This window comes from Lynx rufus, unplaced genomic scaffold (assembly GCF_022079265.1).
Source record: "Lynx rufus isolate CCGP_SWC_20201006 ecotype Redwood Valley unplaced genomic scaffold, mLynRuf1.p SCAF_51, whole genome shotgun sequence".
NCBI classification, from domain to species: Eukaryota; Metazoa; Chordata; class Mammalia; order Carnivora; family Felidae; genus Lynx; species Lynx rufus.
This window is the reverse complement of record NW_025814869.1, coordinates 618,248-639,676: the sequence shown is the minus strand read 5'-3', so window position 1 is coordinate 639,676 and position 21,429 is coordinate 618,248. Positions and strand designations below refer to the sequence as shown.

At 38.6% G+C, this 21,429-nt stretch overlaps 2 protein-coding genes across 4 annotated transcripts in view; both read right to left on the bottom strand.

Moving 5' to 3' along the window:
• Positions 1 to 21,429, bottom strand: part of LOC124527579 (gamma-taxilin-like) — a 697,565-nt gene that overhangs the window by 148,044 nt on the left and 528,092 nt on the right. The window lies entirely within an intron of this gene.
• LOC124527574 (cullin-4B-like) overlaps positions 1 to 21,429 on the bottom strand; it is a 66,029-nt gene that overhangs the window by 21,327 nt on the left and 23,273 nt on the right. The window contains 1 exon segment of the mRNA XM_047100670.1: positions 19,359 to 19,477. Within this exon segment, the coding sequence (XP_046956626.1) occupies positions 19,359 to 19,477 (119 nt within the window).

Sequence of the window (21,429 nt, the reverse complement as noted above, 5' to 3'; positions counted from 1 at the left end):
AAAATAATTATTCACCATGATCAAGTGGAATTCATTCCTGGGCTGCAGGGCTGGTTGACATTCGTATATCAATCAATGTCATACATCACATTAACCAAAGAAAAGAAAAGAACCATATGATCCTGTCAATCGATGCAGAAAAAGCATTTGACAAAATTCAGCATCCTTTCTAAATAAAAACGCTCGGAAATGTCACGATAGAAGGAACATACTTAAACATCATAAAAGCCATTTATGAAAAGCCCACAGCTAATATCATCCTCAATGGGGAAACACTGAGAGGTTTCCCCCTGAGATCAGTAACAGGACAGGGATGTTCACTCTCACCGCTGTTATTTAACGTAGTGTTGGAAGTTGTAGCATCAGCAATCAGACAGCAAAAGGAAACCAAAGGCATCAAAAGTGGCAAAGTTAAAGTCAAGCTTTCACTTTTGCAGATGACATAATAACCCTACATGAAAAACCCAAGAGACTCCACCAAAGGCTGCCAGAATGGATACATGAATTCAGCAAAGTCGCAGGATACAAAATCGATGTACAGACATCAAGTGCATTTTTATACACCAATAATTAACCAACATAAAGAGAAATAAAGAAACTGAACCCATTCACAATTGCACCAAGAATCATAAAATACCTAGGAATAAACTGAAGAAGATGCAAAGAAATGGAAACCATTCCGAGCTCATGGATTCGCAGAGTAAATATTGTTGAAATGTCAATACTACCCAAAGCAGTCTACGCATTCAATGCAATCCCAATCCCAATCAAAATTCTTCTCGAAGCTAGAATAAGGAATCCTAAAATTTGTATGGAACCACAAAAGACCCCGAACAGCCAAAGTAATATTGAAGAAGAAGACTGAAGCGGGAGGCGTCACAATCCCAGACTTTAGCCTCTACAAAGCTGTAATCGTCAAGACAGTATGGTATTGGCACAAAAACAGACACATAGACCAAGGAAATAGAATAGAAATCCCAGAACTGGACCCACAAATGCATGCTCAACTAATCTTTGACAAAGCAGGGAAGAATATCCAATGAAAAACAGACGGTCTCTCTAACAAATCGTGCTGGGAGAACTGGACAGAAACATGCAGAAGAATTAAACTAGACCATTTTCTTACACCATTCACAAAAATAAACTCAAAATGGGTGGAGGACCTGACTGTGGGACAGGAAACCATCAAAACCTTAGAGGAGAAAGCAGGAAAAAAAAAACCTCTCTGACCTCAGCTGCAACAATTTCTTACTCAACGCATCTCAAAAGGCAAGGGAATTAAAAGCAAAAATGAACTATTGGGACCTCGTGTAGACAGAGAGCTTCTGCACTTCAAAGGAAACAATCAACAAAAATAGAAGGCAACCAACGGAATGGGAAAAGATATTTATAATGACGTATCGGACAAAGGGCTAGTACCCAAAATCTATAATGAACTCACCAGACTCCATACCTGGAAAACAAATAATCCCGTGAGGAAATGAGCAGAAGACATGAATAGACACTTTTCTAAAGAAGACATCCATGTGGCCAACAGGCACATGAAAAGATGCTCAACATGACTCCTCATCAGGGAAATACAAATCAAAACCACACTCAGATACCACCTCTCTCCAGTCAGAGTGGCTAAAATGAGCAAATCAGGAGGCTACAGATGCTGGAGAGGATGTGGAGAAATGGGAACTCTCTTGCACTGTCGGTGGGAATGCAAACTGGTGTAGCTGCTCTGGAAAACAGTGTGGAGGTTCCTCAAAAAATTAAAAATAGAACTACCCTATGACCCAACAATAGCACTGCTAGGAATTTACCCAAGGGTTACAGGAGTAATGATGCATAGGGGCACTTGTACCCCAACGTTTATAGCAGCACTTTCAACAATAGCCGCATTATGGAAAGAGCCTAAGTGTCCATCAACTGACAAATGGATAAAGAAGATGTGGTTTATATATACAATGGGATACTACTTGGCAATGAGAAAGAATGAAATCTGGCCATTTGTGGCAAGGTGGATGGAGCTGGAGAGTATTATGCTAAGTGAAATGAAGTCAGGCAGAGAAAGACAAACACCATTATGTTTCAATCATATGTGGATCCTGAGAAACTTAACAGAAGACCATGGGTGATGAGAAGGGGCAAAAAAAGTTACAGGGAGGGAAGCAGGGAAACCATGAGACTCTTAAATACTGAGAACAATCTGAGGGTTGATTGGGGGTGGGGGAGAGGGGAAAGTGGGTCATGGGCATTGACGGGGGCACCTGTTGGGATGAGCACTGGTATTGTACAGATATCAATTTAAAAATAAATTGTATACATATGTATAAGTGAATATAGTTATATACGTATGTATAAATAAATATAAATGTGTAAAATATATATTTATTTTATACATAAACATATATTCACAAATACATAAAATATGAAGAGAATTCATAAATTATATATTTATAAATAGAATCCAAGTTATATACATAACTTGAGAGAGAGGGAGAGAATCAAAGGGTTAACCTAGAAATTCACGACCAAATTAAAAAGCAAATCAAAAAGTATATGGAAGCCTAAGTACATGAAAACACAACAGTTCAAAATTCTGGGATGCAGGAAGCACACAGCAATTCAAACATTCCTAAAGAAGGAAGAAACATCTCAAAAACACCTTATACCTAAAGGAGTTGGCTAAAAGAAATAATGCTCAAAATCCAGCACAGGAAGAGACATAATAAAGATTAGAGCAGAAATCAATGGTACTGAACTAACAAAAAAAAGTACAACAGATCAACAAAACCAGGAACTGGTTCTCTGAAAGAATGAACACAATTGATAAAGCCCAGACTGGTCAAAAAGAAAACAGAAAGGACCCAAATACATAAAGTCACAAATAAAACAGGAGAGATCAAAATCACAAATGAAAGAGGAGGTATCACAACCAACACCACAGACACGCAAATAATAATTAGTGACTATTATAGGAAATTATATGCCAACAAATTGGGCAATCTGGAAAAAATGCACAAATTCCAATAAAGACACAAACTAACAACACTGAAAGAGCAATAGAAAATTTGAACCAAATCACAGCCAGTAAAGACACTGAATAAGTAATAAAAAATTTCCCAAAAAACCGAAAGTCCAAAGACAGATGGCTCCCCAAGGGCATGCTACCAACATTTCAAGAAGAGTTAATAAGGAAAACGTCCATATTCGTTCTACGAATCCAGCATCACCTAGATTTTAAAACCCTAAAAAACAAAAAACACTAAAAAGGAAAACTACAGACCAATTTCCCTGACGAACATGGATGCAAAAACTCTCAACACGACACAAGGAAAACAAATGCAATAATACATTAAAAGAATTATTCACCATGATCGAGTGGAATTTATTCCTGGACTGCAAGACTGGCTCACTATCTGCAATTATCTCAATGTGATACACTCCATCAAAAAAGGGAAAGGATAAGAACTATATGATCCTCTCAACAGATGCAGAAAAAGCGTTTGACAAAATACAACGTCTTTTCTTAATGAAAACTCAAAAGAAAGTAGAGATAGAATTAACATTCCTCAACAATATAAAGGCCATAAACAAAATATCCACACCTATTATCATCCTCAATGGGGATGAACGTAGGGTATTCCCCCTAAAGTCAGGAACGTGACAGGGATGTCCGCTCTCACCACTGTTGTTCAATACGGTGTTGGAAGTGCAAGCCTCAGCAATCAGACAACAAAAAAGAACAGACGGCATACAAACTGGCCAGAAAGAAGTCAAAATTCACTTTCACAGATTACATGACACTCTATGTGGAACTCTTGAAACTCTCCACCAAAAAATGTTAAAACCGACTGGAATTAAGCACAGATGCCAGATATAAGTCAATGCAAAGAAACTGGCTGTATTTCTATACACCAATAATAAAGCAGAAGAGAAATCAAGGAATCAATCCCATATACAATTGCACCAAAAACCATAAAATACCTAGGAATAAACCAAACCAAATAGGTAAAATATCCAATATGATGAAAAGTATAGGAAGTTGATGAAAAGAAATAGAAAACACAAAGAAATGGGAAAATATTCCATCCTCCTGAACTGAGAAAACAAATATTGTTAAAATGTCGATTCTACCCAAAGCAATCTACGCAGTCAATTCAATCCCTATCAAACTAACCCCAGAAACATTCAGAGAGCTAGAACAGACAATTCTAAAATGTTTACAGGACCAGAAAAGACCCCAAATAATCAAAGTAATGTTAAAAAAGAAAACTAAAACTAGACGTACCACAACTCTGGACTTCAAGGTATACTGCCAAGCTGTAATCATCAATACAGTATGGTACTGCACAAACACAGACACATGGATCAATGGAATAGAAAAGAAAACCCATAAGCGGACCCACAAATGTATGGCTAACTAATGTTTTACAAACAGGAAATTGTATCCAATGGAAAAAAGACAGTCTTTTCAGCAAATGGTGTTGGGAAAACTGGACAGCAACGTTCAGAAGAAAGAACCTGGACCTCTCTCTTACTGTAAATACATGAAAATGAACTCAAGTGGATGAAAGACCCAAATGTAAGACAGGAAGCCATCAAATCCTAGAAGAAAACACAGGCAACAACCATTCTGACCTTGGCTGCACCAACTTCTTAGACATTTTTCCAGAGGCAAGGGAAACAAAAACAAAACTGAACTACTGGACCTCACGAAGATAAAAATCTTCTCCACAGCAAAGGAAACAATCAACAAAACTGTAAGGAACACAGTGGAATGGAAGAAGATATTTGCAAAGGACAGAAAGGGTAATATCTAAAATGTATAAACAACATCAAACTCAACACCAAAAAAACAAATAATCCAGTGAAGAAATGGGCAAAGGACAGGACAAAAGACACTTTCCCAAAGAGGCCATCCAGATGGCCCCTCCGTTTGGGAGGGGTTTGTTCTGGGAGTTTTCAGGTCAATGTCTGGGATATTTAGGATTATTTGATAATTATGTAGTTGTCTTCCTGTGTTGATGGGATCCAGAAAGAAAGAAAGAAAGAAAAGAAAGAAAGAAAGAAAGAAAGAAAGAAAGAAAGAAAGAAAGAAAGAAAGAAAGAAAGAAAGAAAGAAAGAAAGAAAGAAAGAAAGAAAGAAATATATTTACGTATATATAAATATTTTTAATACTGAAATATAAATAATACTTTAAATACATAAGTAAATTAAAAATGAAGAAGTAACTTAAAAAAAGAAGAAAATCCTGCCATTTGCAAAAAACGGATGAACCTGGAAGATATATGCTAAGTTAAATAAGCCAGAGACATAAAGAAAAATACTTTACGGTACCATGTATATGTGGAACCTCACTAAAAAATAGAGCTCAAAGAAATACAGAGTAGAACGCTGATTTCCAGAAGCTGGAGTTGGAGGAAATGTAGAGATGTTGGTCAAAGAGTAAACAATTTCACAACAACAAATTAGATAACCTAGATGGACAGGGACCCATTTTGAGAAGCACAAAATCTACCAAAGCGGAAAAAAGAAATAAGCTAAATAGACCTAAAGTAAGGGATTAGTCAGTTAAAAAAAAAACAAAAAACAAAACTGTAATCAAAGGAAAGCACAGGATGCAGATGCCTTTTTCCTCCAAATACAAAAAAGACATAAGAAAAAATGAATTCCAATACATCTTCAACCTGATTTTCAACAAATGGAAGAAAAGGGAAAACAGCACCATGGCAATAAAGTATGCTACACCTCCGTAGAAAAGAGTCTTAACGATTATTCAATTACAATGTAACATAGCAATTCCACTTTTTCGACTATGACAGAACAATTCCATTTCCAGGTATGCACAGAAAACACCATTTATTCAAACAATATCAAGAGATATTTGTATATCTCACATAAATACAAAAGTTCCTAAGAACCTATTCCCAATCTTGGAGGAAGACAGAAGCAGAGCAGGAGGACCTCAGGCTCCCATCAACACAGGAACACAACGAGATAATTATCAAGTAATCCTAAATATCCCAGACATTGACCTGAAAACTCACAGAACAAACTCCACAACTAGAGGGAGAGAAGAGGCCACACTGAGTAAGGAGGAAAGTGCAGAGATGTGGTTTAGGGTAGACATGGAAAGAGGGTGCTACAGACGTCCTGGCCACAGAGAAGAATGAGAGAATGGAGCTGCAGAGGAAGACTCCCAAAACCACTGTCTGGGAAAATGAGGGTCTGAATTTTCTGAGTTCTTGCGACCAATGGGGCTCAAATATTAAAGGTCAGAGCAGCTGGCTGAGATGGGGCCCAGGGTTACTGCACTGCTCCTGGAGAAAGTACAGGCAAACAGCTTGCAGGTAGATGGCATGGAAACAATGATTAGAAGGTCACCTGAGGCATGGGGAGGGGGGGCGCGGGCATTATTCAGTCACTCTTATTGGAGTTTATCCCTGAGAGGCAGCATTCAGCATTCACACAGATACCTCTCTAGGAACAAAGGATCTGGCTAGCCTCATTTCCTTTCCCCAGTCCTCACCATAAACCCAGAACCAACTGGAACCTACAATGACTGCCTAACTTGCTACACCAAGTTGCACACCCCTACACTATGACAAGACCACCTTTCTCAGTCAAGCATGCCTCAGTCCCAGTGTGGCATGCCAGGTCCCTCCCACAGAAAATCAGCATAAAGCCCTGCCCACACCACATCTCCCAACCAGAGAGTCCTGCAAGGCTTCAGTTCTGGTAAAAGTGGTGTCGGCCCTCACGTCACAAGCATACCAGAGCACACACCACATTCTTTCCAAAGACCAAAAACAGCCTCTGGAGATACGTCAGAAAGACAGAGAAGCACTACACAATGGCAAAGCACGCACAGCACAGTGGAGACACTCCCTGAAGTGGCAGGCCCTGGGTACTACATGACCTCTTCTTCATAAAGCCACTACTCTCAGGATCGGGAGCCATAAGTGTCTTTTATAACACAGAGAAGGAGGCAGAAATGAAGACAAAATGTGAACATGGAAGAATTTATTCCAAATGAAAGAACAAGATAAGGCAAGGAGAGATCTAAGTGAAACAGATATAAATGACATACTTGATGGAGAATTTAGAACATCCGTAAGGAAACAAACTGGGATTCAAAACAACAGAAGACCTCAGGGACATCCTTACCACAGAGATAAAAGTGTTAAAAATGAATCAATCAAAAATGAAAGATGCAACAGATGAGATTAAAAACCCACTTCATATAATGAACAGTGCACTGGAATGAGGAGATAAATAACTTAGTGACCTAGAGAAGAAAAATGGAAAATAATAAAGCTGAACAAAAGAAAGAATAATTACGGAACATGAGAATAGACTTCAAGAACTCCGTGACTCCATCAAACGTAGTAACACCCATATTGCAGGAGTTCCAGAAAAAGGAGAGAGAGAAAAGGGGGAAGAACATTTATTTGAGGAATAATAGCTCAAAACTTCCCTAATCTGGGGAAGGAAACAGACATCCAAATCCAGGATACAGGAAACACAGAGAATCCCCATCAAAATCAACAAGATCAGGACAACGCCAAGGTATATTGCAATTAAACTTGCAAAATATAGCATTAAAAAATCCTGAAAGCAGCAAGACAACAAAGTCCCTACTATACAAGGGAAGACCCAGAAGGCTAGCTGCAGATCTCTCAACAGAAAGTTAGCAAGCCAGAAAGGCCGTGGAATGATGATATATACAATACACTGAATTGGAAAAGCCTACAGGCAAGAATAGTCTACCCAGCAAGGTATCATTCAGAAGAGAGGGACAGATAAAGAGTTTCCCAAATAAAACTAAAGGAATTTGACCAATTAGTTTCCCAGACAAATAAAACTAAACCAGCCCTGAAAGAAATATTAAAGGGGACTCCTTGAGAGCAAAGGAGATATCAAAAGTGACAGAAACAAAATGTCCAGAAACAAAAAAGCAACAAAATGTTACTAAGTACATATTTAGCGATAATTAGTTTGGATGTAAGTTGACTAAATTCTCCAATAAAAGGAAATTAAGGAAGAAATAAAAAAAATACATGGAAACAAATGAAAATGAAAACACAACAGTACAAAACCTTTGGGATACTACAAAAGCAGTTTTATTTATTTATTTATTTATTTATTTATTTATTTATTTATTTATTTATTTATTTATTTATTTATTTATTTTTTGCTCCAAGAGATTTATTTTTTTTTATATATGAAATTTATTGACAAATTGGTTTCCATACAACACCCAGTGCTCATCCCAAAAGGTGCCCTCCTCAATACCCATCACCCACCCTCCCCTCCCTCCCACCCCCCATCAACCCTCAGTTTGTTCTCAGTTTTTAACAGTCTCTTATGCTTTGGCTCTTTCCCACTCTAACCTCTTTTTTTTTTCCTTCCCCTCCCCCATGGGTTCCTGTTAAGTTTCTCAGGATCCACATAAGAGTGAAACCATATGGTATCTGTCTTTCTCTGTATGGCTTATTTCACTTAGCATCACACTCTCCAGTTCCATCCACGTTGCTACAAAGGGCCATATTTCGTTCTTTCTCATTGCCATGTAGTACTCCATTGTGTATATAAACCACAATTTCTTTATCCATTCATCAGTTGATGGACATTTAGGCTCTTTCCATAATTTGGCTATTGTTGAGAGTGCTGCTATGAACATTGGGGTACAAGTGCCCCTATGCATCAGTACTCCTGTATCCCTTGGGTAAATTCCTAGCAGTACTATTGCTGCGTCATAGGGTAGGTCTATTTTTAATTTTCTGAGGAACCTCCACACTGCTTTCCAGAGCGGCTGCACCAATTTGCATTCCCACCAACAGTGCAAGAGGGTTCCCGTTTCTCCACATCCTCTCCAGCATCTATAGTCTCCTGATTTGTTCATTTTGGCCACTCTGACTGGCGTGAGGTGATACCTGAGTGTGGTTTTGATTTGTATTTCCCTGATAAGGAGCGACGCTGAACATCTTTTCATGTGCCTGTTGGCCATCTGGATGTCTTCTTTAGAGAAGTGTCTATTCATGTTTTCTGCCCATTTCTTCACTGGGTTATTTGTTTTTCGGGTGTGGAGTTTGGTGAGCTCTTTATAGATTTTAGATACTAGCCCTTTGTCCGATATGTGATTTGCAAATATCTTTTCCCATTCCGTTGGTTGCCTTTTAGTTTTGTTGGTTGTTTCCTTGGCTGTGCAGAAGCTTTTTATCTTCATAAGGTCCCAGTAATTCACTTTTGCTTTTAATTCCCTTGCCTTTGGGGATGTGTCGAGTAAGAGATTGCTACGGCTGAGGTCAGAGAGGTCTTTTCCTGCTTTCTCCTCTAAGGTTCTGATGGTTTCCTGTCTCACATTTAGGTCCTTTATCCATTTTGAGTTTATTTTTGTAAATGGTGTGAGAAAGTGGTCTAGTTTCAACCTTCTGCATGTTGCTGTCCAGTTCTCCCAGCACCATTTGTTAAAGAGGCTGTCTTTTTTCCATTGGATGTTCTTTCCTGCTTTGTCAAAGATGAGTTGGCCATACGTTTGTGGGTCTAGTTCTGGGGTTTCTATTCTATTCCATTGGTCTGTGTGTCTGTTTTTGTGCCAATACCATGCTGTCTTGATGATGACAGCTTTGTAGTAGAGGCTAAAGTCTGGGATTGTGATGCCTCCTGCTTTGGTCTTCTTCTTCAAAATTCCTTTGGCTATTCGGGGCCTTTTGTGGTTCCATATGAATTTTAGGATTGCTTGTTCTAGTTTTGAGAAGAATGCTGGTGCAATTTTGATTGGGATTGCATTGAATGTGTAGATAGCTTTGGGTAGTATTGACATTTTGACAATATTTATTTTTCCAATCCATGAGCAGGGAATGTCTTTCCATTTCTTTAAATCTTCTTCAATTACCTTCATAAGCTTTCTATAGTTTTCAGCATACAGATCCTTTACATCTTTGGTTAGATTTATTCCTAGGTATTTTATGCTTCTTGGTGCAATTGTGAATGGGATCAGTTTCTTGATTTGTCTTTCTGTGGCTTCATTGTTAGTGTATAAGAATGCAACTGATTTCTGTACATTGATTTTGTATCCTGCGACTTTGCTGAATTCATGTATCAGTTCTAGCAGACTTTTGGTGGAGTCTATCGGATTTTCCATGTATAATATCATGTCATCTGCAAAAAGCGAAAGCTTGACTTCATCTTTGCCAATTTTGATGCCTTTGATTTCCTTTTGTTGTCTTATTGCTGATGCTAGAACTTCCAGCACTATGTTAAACAACAGCGGTGAGAGTGGGCATCCCTGTCGTGTTCCTGATCTCAGGGAAAAAGCTCTCAGTTTTTCCCCGTTGAGGATGATGTGAGCTGTGGGCTTTTCATAAATGGCTTTTATGATCTTTAAGTATGTTCCTTCTATCCCGACTTTCTCAAGGGTTTTTATTAAGAAAGGGTGCTGGATTTTGTCAAAGGCCTTTTCTGCATCGATTGACAGGATCATATGGTTCTTCTCTTTTTTTTTGTTAATGTGGTGTATCACGTTGATTGATTTGCGAATGTTGAACCAGCCCTGCATCCCAGGAATGAATCCCACTTGATCATGGTGAATAATTCTTTTTATATGCTGTTGAATTCGATTTGCTAGTATCTTATTGAGAATTTTTGCATCCATATTCATCAGGGATATTGGCCTGTAGTTCTCTTTTTTTACTGGGTCTCTGTCTGGTTTAGGAATCAAAGTAATACTGGCTTCATAGAATGAGTCTGGAAGTTTTCCTTCCCTTTCTATTTCTTGGAATAGCTTGAGAAGGATAGGTATTATCTCTGCTTTATTTTTTTTTTAAATAAGCAGTGAAAGAATTATAGAATCAGAGAGCTTAAAGATTCTTTTTTTTTTTTAATTTTTTTTTTCAATGTTTATTTATTTTTTGGGACAGAGAGAGACAGAGCATGAACGGGGGAGGGGCAGAGAGAGAGGGAGACACAGAATCGGAAACAGGCTCCAGGCTCTGAGCCATCAGCCCAGAGCCTGACGCGGGGCTCGAACTCACGGACCGCGAGATCGTGACCTGGCTGAAGTCGGACGCTTAACCGACTGCGCCACCCAGGCGCCCCTTATCTCTGCTTTAAATGTCTGGTAGAACTCCCCTGGGAAGCCATCTGGTCCTGGACTCTTATTTGTTGGGAGATTTTTGATAACCGATTCAATTTCTTCGCTGGTTATGGGTCTGTTCAAGCTTTCTATTTCCTCCTGATTGAGTTTTGGAAGAGTGTGGGTGTTCAGGAATTTGTCCATTTCTTCCAGGTTGTCCAATTTGTTGGCATATAATTTTTCATAGTATTCCCTGATAATTGTTTGTATCTCTGAGGGATTGGTTGTAATAATTCCATTTTCATTCATGATTTTATCTATTTGGGTCATCTCCCTTTTCTTTTTGAGAAGCCTGGCTAGAGGTTTGTCAATTTTGTTTATTTTTTCAAAAAACCAACTCTTGGTTTCGTTGATCTGCTCTACAGTTTTTTTAGATTCTATATTGTTTATTTCTGCTCTGATCTTTATTATTTCTCTTCTTCTGCTGGGTTTAGGCTGCCTTTGCTGTTCTGCTTCTATTTCCTTTAGGTGTGCTGTTAGATTTTGTATTTGGGATTTTTCTTGTTTCTTGAGATAGGCCTGGATTGCAATATATTTTCCTCTCAGGACTGCCTTCACTGCGTCCCAAAGCGTTTGGATTGTTGTATTTTCATTTTCGTTTGTTTCCATATATTTTTTGATTTCTTCTCTAATTGCCTGGTTGACCCACTCATTCGTTAGTAGGGTGTTCTTTAACCTCCATGCTTTTGGAGGTTTTCCAGACTTTTTCCTGTGGTTGATTTCAAGCTTCATAGCATTGTGGTCTGAAAGTATGCATGGTATAATTTCAATTCTTGTAAACTTATGAAGGGCTGTTTTGTGACCCAGTATATGATCTATCCTGGAGAATGTTCCATGTGCACTTGAGAAGACAGTATATTCTGTTGCTTTGGGATGCAGAGTTCTAAATAGATCTGTCAAGTCCATCTGATCCAGTGTCTCATTCAGGGCCCTTGTTTCTTTATTGACCGTGTGTCTAGATGATCTATCCATTTCTGTAAGTGGGGTGTTAAAGTCCCCTGCAATTATCACATTCTTATCAATAAGGTTGCTTCTGTTTATGAGTAATTGTTTTATATATTTGGGGGCTCCGGTATTCGGCGCATAGACATTTATAATTGTAAGCTCTTCCTGATGGATAGACCCTGTAACTATTATATAATGTCCTTCTTCATCTCTTGTTACAGCCTTTAATTTAAAGTCTAGTTTGTCTGATATAAGTATGGCTACTCCAGCTTTCTTTTGGCTTCCAGTAGCATGATAAATAGTTCTCCATCCCCTCACTCTGAATCTAAAGGTGTCCTCAGGTCTAAAATGAGTCTCTTGTAGACAGCAAATAGATGGGTCTTGTTTTTTTATCCATTCTGATACCCTATGTCTTTTGGTTGGCGCATTTAATCCATTTACATTCAGTGTTATTATAGAAAGATACGGGTTTAGAGTCATTGTGATGTCTGTATGTTTTATGCTTGTAGTGATGTCTCTGGTACTTTGTCTCACAGGGTCCCCCTTAGGATCTCTTGTAGGGCTGGTTTAGTGGTGACAAATTCCTTCAGTTTTTGTTTGTTTGGGAAGACCTTTATCTCTCCTTCTATTCTAAATGACAGACTTGCTGGATAAAGGATTCTCGGCTGCATATTTTTGCTGTCTAGCACACGGAAAATCTCGTGCCAATTCTTTCTGGCCTGCCAAGTTTCAAAAGAGAGATCAGTCACGAGTCTTATAGGTCTCCCTTTATATGTGAGGGCACGTTTACCCCTTGCTGCTTTCAGAATTTTCTCTTTATCCTTGTATTTTGCCTGTTTCACTATGATATGTCATGCAGAAGATCGATTCAAGTTACGTCTGAAGGGAGTTCTCTGTGCCTCTTGGATTTCAATGCCTTTTTCCTTCCCCAGTTCAGGGAAGTTCTCAGCTATTATTTCTTCAAGTACCCCTTCAGCACCTTTCCCTCTCTCTTCCTCCTCTGGGATACCAATTATGCGTATATTATTTCTTTTTAGTGTATCACTTAGTCTCTCATTTTCCCCTCATACTCCTGGATTTTTTTATCTCTCTTTTTCTCAGCTTCCTCTTTTTCCATAACTTTATCTTCTAGTTCACCTATTCTCTCCTCTGCCTCTTCCATCCGAGCCGTGGTGGTTTTCATTTTGTTTTGCATTTCCTTTAAAGCGTTTTTCAGCTCCTCGTGACTGTTCCTTAGTCCCTTGATCTCTGTAGCAAGAGATTCTCTGCTGTCCTGTATGCTGTTTTCCAGCCCAGCGATTAATTTTATGACTATTATTCTAAATTCACTTTCTGTTATATTATTTAAATCCTTTTTGATCAGCTCATTAGCTGTTGTTATTTTCTGGAGATTCTTCTGAGGGGAATTCTTCCGCTTGGTCATTTTGGATAGTCCCTGGTGTGGTGGGGACCTGCAGGGCACTTCCCCTGTGCTGTGGTGTATAACTGGAGTTGGTGGGCGGGGCCGCAGTCAGTCCTGATGTCTGCCCCCAGCCCACCGCTGGGGCCACAGTCAGACTGGTGTGTGCCTTCTCTTCCCCTCTCCTAGGGGCAGGATTCACTGTGGGGTGGCGTGGCCCGTCTGGGCTACTTGCACACTGCCAGGCTTGTGATGCTGGGGATCTGGCATATTAGCTGGGGTGGGAAGGCAAGGTGCACGGCGGCAGGGGGGGCAGGCTTAGCTCGCTTCTCCTTAGGTGATCCACTTCAGGAGGGGCCCTGTGGCAGCCGGAGGGAGTCAGATCCACTGCCGGAGGTTTGACTCCGCAGAAGCACAGAGTTGAGTGTTTGCGTGGAGCGAGCAATTTCCCTGGCCGGAACCGGTTCCCTTTGGGATTTTGGCTGGGGGATGGGCGGGGGAGATGGCGCTGGTGAGCGCCTTTGTTCCCCGCCAAACTGAGCTCTGTCGTCCGGGGGCTCCGCAGCTCACCCTCCCTTTGTCCTCCAGCCTTCCCGCTTTCCGAGCAGAGCTGTTAACTTATGACCTCCCAGACGCTAAGTCGCGCTTGCTGTCGGAACACAGTCCATCAGGCCCCTCCGCTTTTGCAAGCCGGGCTCAGGGGCTCTGCTTGGCTGGCGAGCCGCCCCTCCGCCCTGGCTCCCTCCCGCCAGTCCGTGGAGCGCGCACCGCCTCGCCGCCCTTCCTACCCTCTTCCGTGGGCTTCTCGTCTGCACTTGGGTCCGGTGACTCCGTTCTGCTAATCCTCTGGCTGTTTTCTGGGTTATTTAGGCAGGTGTAGGTGGAATCTAAGTGATCAGCAGGACGCGCAGTGAGCCCAGCGTCCTCTTACGCCGCCATCTTCCTGTCGACCCAAAAGCAGTTTTAAAGCCAGCAGAAGGAAGCAAATAATAAAGACCAGAGCAGAAATAAATGATATAGAAAAAAAAATCAGACAACTCAATGAAACCAGGCGCTAGTTCTTTGAAAAAAAAAAAAAGAAGATGCACCGCTAGCCAAGCTTATCAAAATGAAAAAAGAATGGACCCAAATAAATAAAATCACAAATAAAAGTAGAGAAATAACAACCAACGCCACAAAATTATTAAAAAAAAAAAGAATATTAGACAAACTATAGGCCAAAAAATTGGACAAACTAGAAGAAAGAGATAAATTCCTTGAAACGTAAGTTGCGACAATGAAAAAAAAACAAAAAAAAAACAACAACAACAAAGTGAAAACTTGAGCAGGTCAATAACCAAAAAGAAACTGAATCCGTCATCAAAATCTTTCCAAATAAACTAAAAGTCTAGGGACAGACGGTTTCACAGATGAATTATACTAAACATTTAAAAGAGTTAATACCAAGGGATACAGGAGTGCTGATGCATAGGGGCACTTTTACCCCATTGTTTATAGTAGCACTTTCGACAATAGCCAAATTATGGAAAGAGCACAAGTGTCCATCAACTGACGAATGGATAAAGAAATTGTGGTTTGCATACACAATGGAATACTACGAAGCAATGACAAAGAAAGAAATATGGCCTTTTGTAGCAACATGGATGGAAGTGGAGAGTGTTATGCTAAGTGAAATAAGTCATACAGAGAAAGACAGATACCATATGTTTTCACTCTTATGTGGATCCTGAGAAACTTAACAAAAGACCACGGGGAAGGGACGAAATAAAAAAGAGGTTAGAGAGGGAGGGAGCCAAAACATAAGAGACTGTTAAAAACTGTGAATAAACCGAGGGTTGATGGGGGATGGGAGGGAGGGGGTGGTGGGAGGGAGGGAAGGGTGGGTGATGGGTATTGAGTATGAGTCCTGGGTGTTGTATGGAAACCAATTTGACAACAAATTTCATATTAAAAAATAAAAAAATAAAAGAGTTAATACCTATTCTTCTCAAACTATTCTAAAACAAAGAAAAGGAAGGATAACTTCCAAACTCGTACTATGAGACCAGCTTTATCTTGATTCCAAATAAGAGGAAGACTACACTGAGAGAGAACTACAGGCCACATCCCTTATGGACATGGATGCAAAACTTAGCAATGAAATACTAGCAAATATAATCCAACAATTTCTTAAACTAATCATACACCAGATTATTCCTGGGTTTCAAGGTTGGCTCAATATTCCCAAATCTACATGACACTCCACATTAATAAAGAAAAGGACAAGAACCATATAATCATCTCAACAGATACAGAAAAGCATTTGCCAAAAAAAATCCACTCATGATAAAAATCCTTCATAAGAATATTTACAGGGAATATACTTCAACATAAAAAAGGACATTTGTGAAAAACACATAGCTAGCATCATCCTCAATGAAGAAAAACTGACAGGTTTCCCTTTAGAAGACAGGGATGTCCACTCTCCACTAATGTTAGTTAGCACGGTATTAAAATTCATACCCTCAGTAATCAAAAGGAAAGAAAAGAAAGAGAGAAAGAGAGAGAGAGAAAGGGGGGGGGAGAGAGACAGAGAGAGGGGAGGGAGGGAAGGGAAGGGAAGGGAAGGGAAGGGAAGGGAAGGGAAGGAAGGAAAGGCATCCAAATCAGCAAGGAAAAAGACAAACTTTCTCTATTTGCAGGTGACATGATAACTCTACAAAACCCAAAACATTCCACCAAAAACTGCTAAAACTGATACATGAATTCCGTAAAGTCACAAGATACAAATCAATGTACACAAATCTGTTGCATTTCTATACACCAATAATGAAACAACATAAACAGAAATTAAGGAGGAAGCACTCCCATTTGCAATTGCAGTAAGATACCTAGGAATATACCTAACCAAAGAGGTGAAAGACCTGTGCTCTGAAAACTATAAAACACTGATGAAAGAAATCGAAGATAATACAAAAAAAATGGGAAAAAATCCCATGCTCATGGATTGGAAGAACACATATTGTTAAAATGTCTACACTACCCAGAGAAATCTACACATTTAAAGTATTCCCTATCAAAATACCACTAGCACTTTTCACAGTGCTGAAACAAACAATCCTAAAAAGAATGGAACCACAAAAGACCCTGAAGAGCCAAAGCAACTTTGAAAAAGAAAAGGAAAGCTAAAGACATCACAATTCCAGACATCAAGTTATATTGCAAAGCTGTAGAGATTAAAAAGTATGGACCTGGAACAAAAATAGCCACAAAGATTGTGGAATAGAACAGAAACCCCAGAAGTGAATGCATAATTATATGGTCAATGGACTGTCCACAAAGAAGGCAAGAATAGTGAGTTAGTCTCTTCAACAGATGGTATTGGGAAAACTGGATATCAACATAAGAAGGATTGAAACCGGACCACTTTCTCACACCATGTACATAAATAAATTCAAAATGGATGAAAGACCAAAACGTGAGACATGAAGCCATTAGGATCCTAGAAGATGGCACAGGCAGTAACCTCTTTGACATTAGCCTTAGCCAATTTTTTTCTAGAATGTCTTCTGAGGTAAGGTAAGAAAAGCAGAAATAAACTATTGGGAGTACCTAAAAATAAAAAGCTTCTGCACGGTGAAGGAAACAATCAATAAAACTCGAGAGCAACCTACTGGAATAGAGAAACTATCTAAAAACGACAAAACTGTTAAAGCGTAGTATATAAAGACGTTAAAACTGAAGAGCAAAACATGGATAATCCAACTACAAATGGCAGAAAATATAAACAGACATTCTTCCAAAGACATTAGAGGGCCAAAAGCTCAACATCAGTCATCATGAGAGAAATACAAATCAAAGCTACAATGAGCTATCACCTCACACCTGTCAGAAGGGATAAAATCAACAACACAAGAAACCCTAGGTATTTTTGATGATATGGAGAAAGAGGAAGAACTGTCTTGCACTGTTAGTGGGAATGCAAACTGGTGAAGCCACTCTAGGAAACAGTATCCAGATTCTCAAAAAGGTAAAAACAGACTATATAATCCAGCAACTGCACTACTGCGTACCTACCCAAACAATACAAAAACACTATTTCAAAATGATGCATGCACCCCAATGTTTACACCATTTGTTATTACTATTATTATTATGGTGATTATGATTATGATTATTTACAACAGCCAAAATATGGAAACTGTCAATATGTTCACCAACTTCAAGTAAAAAAGTAGTTGTATATGTAGGGACGCATGGGTGGCTCAGTCGCTTACACATCTGACTTTGTCTCAGGTCATGATTTCGCAATTTGTGAGTTCAAGCCCTGCATCAGGCTCTGTGCTGACAGCTCAGAGGCTGGAGCCCGCTTCAGATTCTGTCTCCCTCTCTCTCTGCCCCTCCCCAACTTGTGTTCTCTCTCTCAAAAATAAACATTAAAAAATTAAAAGAATTTAATTTAATTTAACTTTTTAAAAAATTTAAATTTGAATTTTAAATTTAAAAAGAATTTAAAAAATTAAAAGAATGTAGTGATCTACATACAAAATGGAATATAAGCCATAAAAAAGCATAAAATCTTGCCATTTGTAATGACATGTTTGGAGCTAGAAGCAAAATAAGTTAGTCAGAGAAAGGGAAATACCACATGATTTCAACCATATGTAGAACCTAACAAACTAAACAAATGAGCAAAGGCAGAAATGAAAGAGAAACAGACTGGAAATAGATTTCTAACTCTAGAGAACAGAAAAGAGGTGGTAAGGGCATGGGAAAGGTACTTGTGATGAGCACATGTATTGTACAGAAGGACTGAATCTCTATACTGTACATCTGACACTAATATTGTAGTGTATGCTAACTACCTGGAAGTTATATAAAACTTTAAATTAAGAACAATTCCCAAAACCTGCCCCCCCCCCCATAGTAAAGCTGGGAATCAAAAGGTGGAAACAATCCAAGTGTGCATACAGTTACAAACTGATGAACAAAATGTAGTACAGATATACAGTGGAATATTATTTTGACACTAAAAATGATAAAAGACTCCTATAACATTGCTGAAAGATCATCCTATGTAAAGGAATGCACAAACAAAAACCCACATATCATACGATTTAATTGCTAGGAAATATCCAAAACAGAAAAATCAGTATTCACAGAAAGTTGATTAGTAATTGCCAAAGCCTCCAGGGAGAAGGTAAGTAATGTGACTGCTCAATGTGTACTAGGATTCTGTAAAAATCGCGAACATATTCCAGAGCTAAATAGGGAGGATGCTTGTGGAAACCAGCAACGCTTACGCAGCTGCTCCTTTCATTTCCCCTCTTAGCCTCTGGCATCTATTAAGCTACTTTCTGTCTGTCTCTACGTCTATTGTTTGTATCTATGAATTAACTAAATTTCACCCAATTTCCTATCTCTAAATGGTTAAAATAATAAATTTCATGTTAGTCTACCACTTACAAAGTATTAGTTAATTACTCACTGAAAGACATTGAACTTACGAGGACACTCGGCTGGTGACGACCCTCTCCCCGCTGTTTCTCTGAGACAATTTATGCTTACAGACTTTTTCAATAACAAATTCTTGTTATGAAACAGAAGAGTAGAAATTTAAGGTGGTAAAAGAAATGTGAGGCACTAAAAGAAAATGTTACACCAATAAATAATGTCCCCACTCTTCCCCTTCAAAAAGCAAGTATTATTTGGGGGAGAAAGACTTTACATATACAGAGAAATAAGAGTTTCAAGAAGGCTTAGAACATAGATTCTTCATCAATTTCAAGCTAAACATGTCTTAAAGATAGAAAGTTCTAAATTATAAACAATACATCATTAAAGGGGGAAAAATTAGCCGTATATAATCTAAATTACTTAATGCAGCATCTTCTTTAAATAAATACCTTGATATACTCAATCCAATGCTGGAGAAGAACTTGAAATCCACATTCTATCCTACTAAATAGTTGGTAGACTAAAGACAAATCCTCAATTCTGTTTTCATCAAGAAGAAAGTTTAAGCCTGAATATTAGAAACATGAAAGCAAAATTAGCAATACAAATACCCACCTCAGATATACGTTAAATGATACATTAATTTCAGATTGTTACATTCAAGACATTTACTATGGATTAAAAATGCTACAGTCCTAAACTTTGCAAGTAAGTGTAGTATCGGTAAGTGTTTATTAAGAAATAATTAGATGGATGGCAGAAAAAAGAGTGTAATTTATTCCTCTGGACTATTTGTTTTTCCACTGTCACAATGCTGTCTTGTAACACACTGTGTATGTCGTATTATTGCCGCAAGACATACATCACATAAATTTATGGTAAATAAGTTTGTAATACAGATTATTACTGTGCATGAATTAGAAAATTACACATTGTAAATACAACTGTACTTAGAAACATTAAATATCTGATAAGTGCCAGATACTGATTTTTTACATAAGAACAGGAAGGTATACAATATACCCAAATATATGGACACATATAATCATTCGATAAATAAATAAACAAGCATAAAAGCCCCAGAATGCCAAAGATATATGGCAGTATATTTGCTTCTAAAAAGCCACGTGTTCAGCATCAGAATACTTCAATATCAACATGTTGCTTTTCTCTATTCAACATTACCTGAAGAACCCTCACCGTCCAAAGAAACTTTCTGCCAACTCTATCCTAGAAATATATATACCATACAGAACATATAAAATAAAGAAACTAAGGTTCATAAAATACCATAATTTACGTATCTGCCAATTTATAAATTAATAACTTTTCAGCATTCCTCAACTTCGGAGATCTAAAAACTATGCTATTGCAGTTCACCTCTCACTTCCCAGTAACTATGGTGATAAATTCCTACATTTTAATCAATCCATACTACCAGTTTACCATTTATTATTATGCTTTATGTGAAGTATAAATCGTTTTCTGTTCAAATTTAAATTCATTATAAAAACAGAAGATGAAAAAAGCTATTAACAGATGACATATTCGGTTGTAGATTTTTCACTGGCATTTCTTTTCTTTTTTTTTTTTTCAACGTTTATTTATTTTTGGGACAGAGAGAGACAGAGCATGAACTGGGGAGGGGCAGAGAGAGAGGGAGACACAGAATCAGAAACAGGCTCCAGGCTCTGAGCCATCAGCCCAGAGCCCGACGCGGGGCTCGAACTCACGGACCGCGAGATCGCGACCTGGCTGAAGTCGGACGCTTAACCGACTGCGCCACCCAGGCGCCTCTCACTGGCATTTCTAAGCATTAAAACTGTAACGGTAAACTGAAAACGGTCAATCATTAAAAAGTTGTTCTAATCTGCACAGGGGCAATGACTGCACATTGTCATTAATATACTAAAAACCAATCAAATATGTGTGTTAAAACAGATAGATTTTATGGCATGTAAATTATATAACAATGTTTTAAAGAGAAGTAGGACTTTGGGTAGTGAAATATTTCTTAAATCCAAAGATAGGACTTGAATAGAAAAACATCTTAGTTTTCTACATTTGGGGCCTCATTATGTACAAATCTCTATTTTCAATTTACATTATAAAATATTATTGTTGAGATGAACACTGAACCATCCTACACACCTACAAAACTGATTGGAGGATTAACACAACACTCTGCGCAACCTGAACCACAGAATTCAGCAGGAATTCATCCCAAAAGAAAGAGCACGAAGAAACGACAGCCAGGGATTTAACCAACACAGATACAAGCAAGATGTCTGAACCAGAATTTAGAATCACGATAATAAGAATACCGGCTGGGGTCCAAAACAGACTACAATCCCTTTGTGCAGAGATAAAAGAAGTAAAAAATAGCCAGAGTTAAATTAAAAAAAATGCTATAACTGAGCTGTGATCACGGATGGATGCAGGGGCAGCAAGCATGGATGAGGCAGAAAAGAGAATCAGCGATATAGACGACAAATTTATAGAGAATAAGAAAGCAGAGAA